A 2,562-nucleotide genomic window follows, 5' to 3' on the forward strand; every position below is an offset into this window, starting at 1 on the left:
AACTCTCCCTCTAGCCCCGCCCCGCCCCCGCCCCGCCTCTTGGCTCTTCCGCCTACTAGGCTTTCACCTCAGCCTGCGCTGCGCCCTCCCAGCCTGGGGCGTCGCTGTCCGGGCCTCCGCGCTCCACACCGACACCTCCGGCTCTCGGGCGGGGCGGAAGGTAGAGAGGAGAGGTGAGGGAGGGGGTCTAAGAGCGACAGGCAGCGGAGGAGTCAGTGGTCCCTGCGTGATGGCCTCCTCGGTGTTCTGCTGCCTGCGGTGCTGCAGAGACGGCGGTACGGGGCACATTCCTCTGAAGGAGATGCCGGCCGTGCAGTTGGACACGCAGCACATGGGTAAGGACCCTCCCTTCGCCAGACCCAACGGCCCACTCGGGGTCGGGCGCCGGTGACAGGTCCCGGGCGTGCGGGGTCGTAAGGACCACCTTCGGCCCAGCCCCGCCGGGCGCCGCCCCCGCTCCTCCCCCAGCGACGTCGCCCCGACCCGGTTTGGTGTCGCGGACCTCCTTCCTCCGCAGCTCCTGTCATTGGGAGGTGGGTGCGTGGACCTACCCATTTTCACTGGGATTTCACAGGAACCTCCTGGAGCTGCCGCCTGGAGGCTCTCCGAGGTCCCCTGGCGAGGGCGCGGAGAGCGGCGTGGGCTGCTGCAGCGCCCTGCTGCTGAGCTCCAGTCAAAACCCGGACGTTTTCAAGGCGCTCTAGGTCTCACCCTGCTCCGGCCCTGACTTCTCTTCAGCCGTCATTTATAGGTTGGAGCTTGATCTCTTGGAAGTGATTTTCCTTTCATCTTCTAAAGTCAAAACGAGGCCAATTGCCGGAGCCTGACCGCATCTGGGGTCACACTCTGCCATTTCAGCCAACACCTCTCTTACCTGACTCCTTAGTCACGGTTAAAGGTGGTGTAATCTCACTAGACTGGCCTGCTCCCAACAGGTCAGGCTGTTGCAAAATAAAATAGCTCTTTGCTCCTTTGCATCTATGTGTTTTCCTCCCAATTTCAAATGGGCATATAACTTCTTATCTAATATTCTTCCTCTCCCTCCACATTATTTCTGTCCTTGGACTTTTCCCACATAGTTCATGCTTCTGGAGTTGGGTTCTAGAAGCAGGTATTTCCCACTATAATTATTTCAGAGTAGTGTCTTTTTGTGTATTATTGTATTCCAAGTGTTCTTATGCACTTTCTATTTCCCCCACATCTCTCATTGGCTAAAGGACATTGCATTGACATAACAAAGGTGATTCTTAGGTGCTGGAAACACAGTAAAGGATAACCATAAGTAGTTCCTGGAACTTAGGATCAATCAGGTTTAGCTCTTTTTATCTACTGCTAAAATCCTGATTTCCTGCAGTTTACTCCTGGGAGCATTCCTTTTCTCTGGTCTCTTCTCTATGAAGAGCTGGTCAGTTATACTCATTCCACTGACCTTTTCAACATCTGCCCAGCAATTTCAGTAGAATAATGTCATCTCCAAATTTTCTACCTGCATGGAGATTTTCTCTTAACCTTTCTTCCATTAGGTTCAAATTCTTCAATCACAAAAGACATTGGATTTTAGAAACTGAATAACATGAAAGAGAGGAAAGGCATGCTGTGTTAAGAATACATTTCAAGCATAAATTCATCTTCCATTGAAAATATGAGAAGCACACTGAGCAAGTATGAGTGTATTTGGGTATGTGAAAGGTTGTATTAGATACCCTAAAGAAGGTGATTGCTTTTTTTTTCTTTAACAAAATAGCCTGTATATTTCACATCCAAATGAATGTTTTCTCTTTCAAAGTTGTCACTTATTTTGGTGATATTGCATTGCTTAAAGCCATTTTGAATTCCTCTATTGGAATTTTCGGTGGCATAGTTTTTGTAAATGTTTGCATTTTTTGCCATATCTTTTGCATTAATTGTGAATTGACCTTTTAGTAAGAACTGTTTTCTAAGGTATCTAAGGTAGCTACTTTGAAAAAGATGCCATATATTTGAAAATGTTCCATGTTTCTTAAAACATACTCTCTTTAAAAAATCTTTATTATTGAGAATATTACAGATGTTCCCTTGTTATTCCCCTATTGCCTTCCTCCACCCAGTCCCCAACCTGCCCCAGGCTTTCACCATCCTATTGTCTGTGTTCATGCGCAATGCATTTCTATACTAATAAAAGGATAATATGCTAATTAGAGCGGATGTCTTCCGGATGACCTTTCTGACGTCCTTCCAGACAAAGCTACAGCTGCAATGAGGGCCGAGGTGCGGCTGCGAAGGGCCCAGGCTCAGGCCGGCAGTGGCAGCAGCAGCGGGGTAATGAGGGTGGTGCCTTTCCCTAATCCACCAGGTCGCCTCCCACAGAGGGAGACCAGACTGTGGCTTAGGCTGGGGGCTGAGGCAGAGGTGATTAGGGGCAATTAGGCCGGCAGGGGGAGCAAGTTAGGGTTGATTGGGCCGGCAGGGGGGCAAGGTAGGGGCAATCAGGCAGGCAGAGGGGTTAGGGGTGATCAGGCAGGCAGGCAGGCAGGCAAGCGGTTAGGAGCCAGCGGTCCCGGATTCTGAGAGGGATGTCCCACC

The 2,562-nt window shown here is 50.2% G+C and overlaps 1 protein-coding gene across 1 annotated transcript in view; it reads left to right on the top strand.

Moving 5' to 3' along the window:
* The first annotated feature begins 47 nt into the window (after positions 1–47).
* SPRYD7 (SPRY domain containing 7) overlaps positions 48–2,562 on the top strand; it is a 26,746-nt gene continuing 24,231 nt past the window's right edge. The window contains exon 1 of the mRNA XM_006761222.2: positions 48–335. Coding sequence (XP_006761285.1) covers positions 230–335 — 106 coding nt within the window. The 5' untranslated portion in view covers positions 48–229. The remainder of the gene's footprint in view (positions 336–2,562) is intronic.

Source organism: Myotis davidii, unplaced genomic scaffold (genome assembly GCF_000327345.1).
Source record: "Myotis davidii unplaced genomic scaffold, ASM32734v1 scaffold577, whole genome shotgun sequence".
NCBI lineage: Eukaryota > Metazoa > Chordata > Mammalia > Chiroptera > Vespertilionidae > Myotis > Myotis davidii.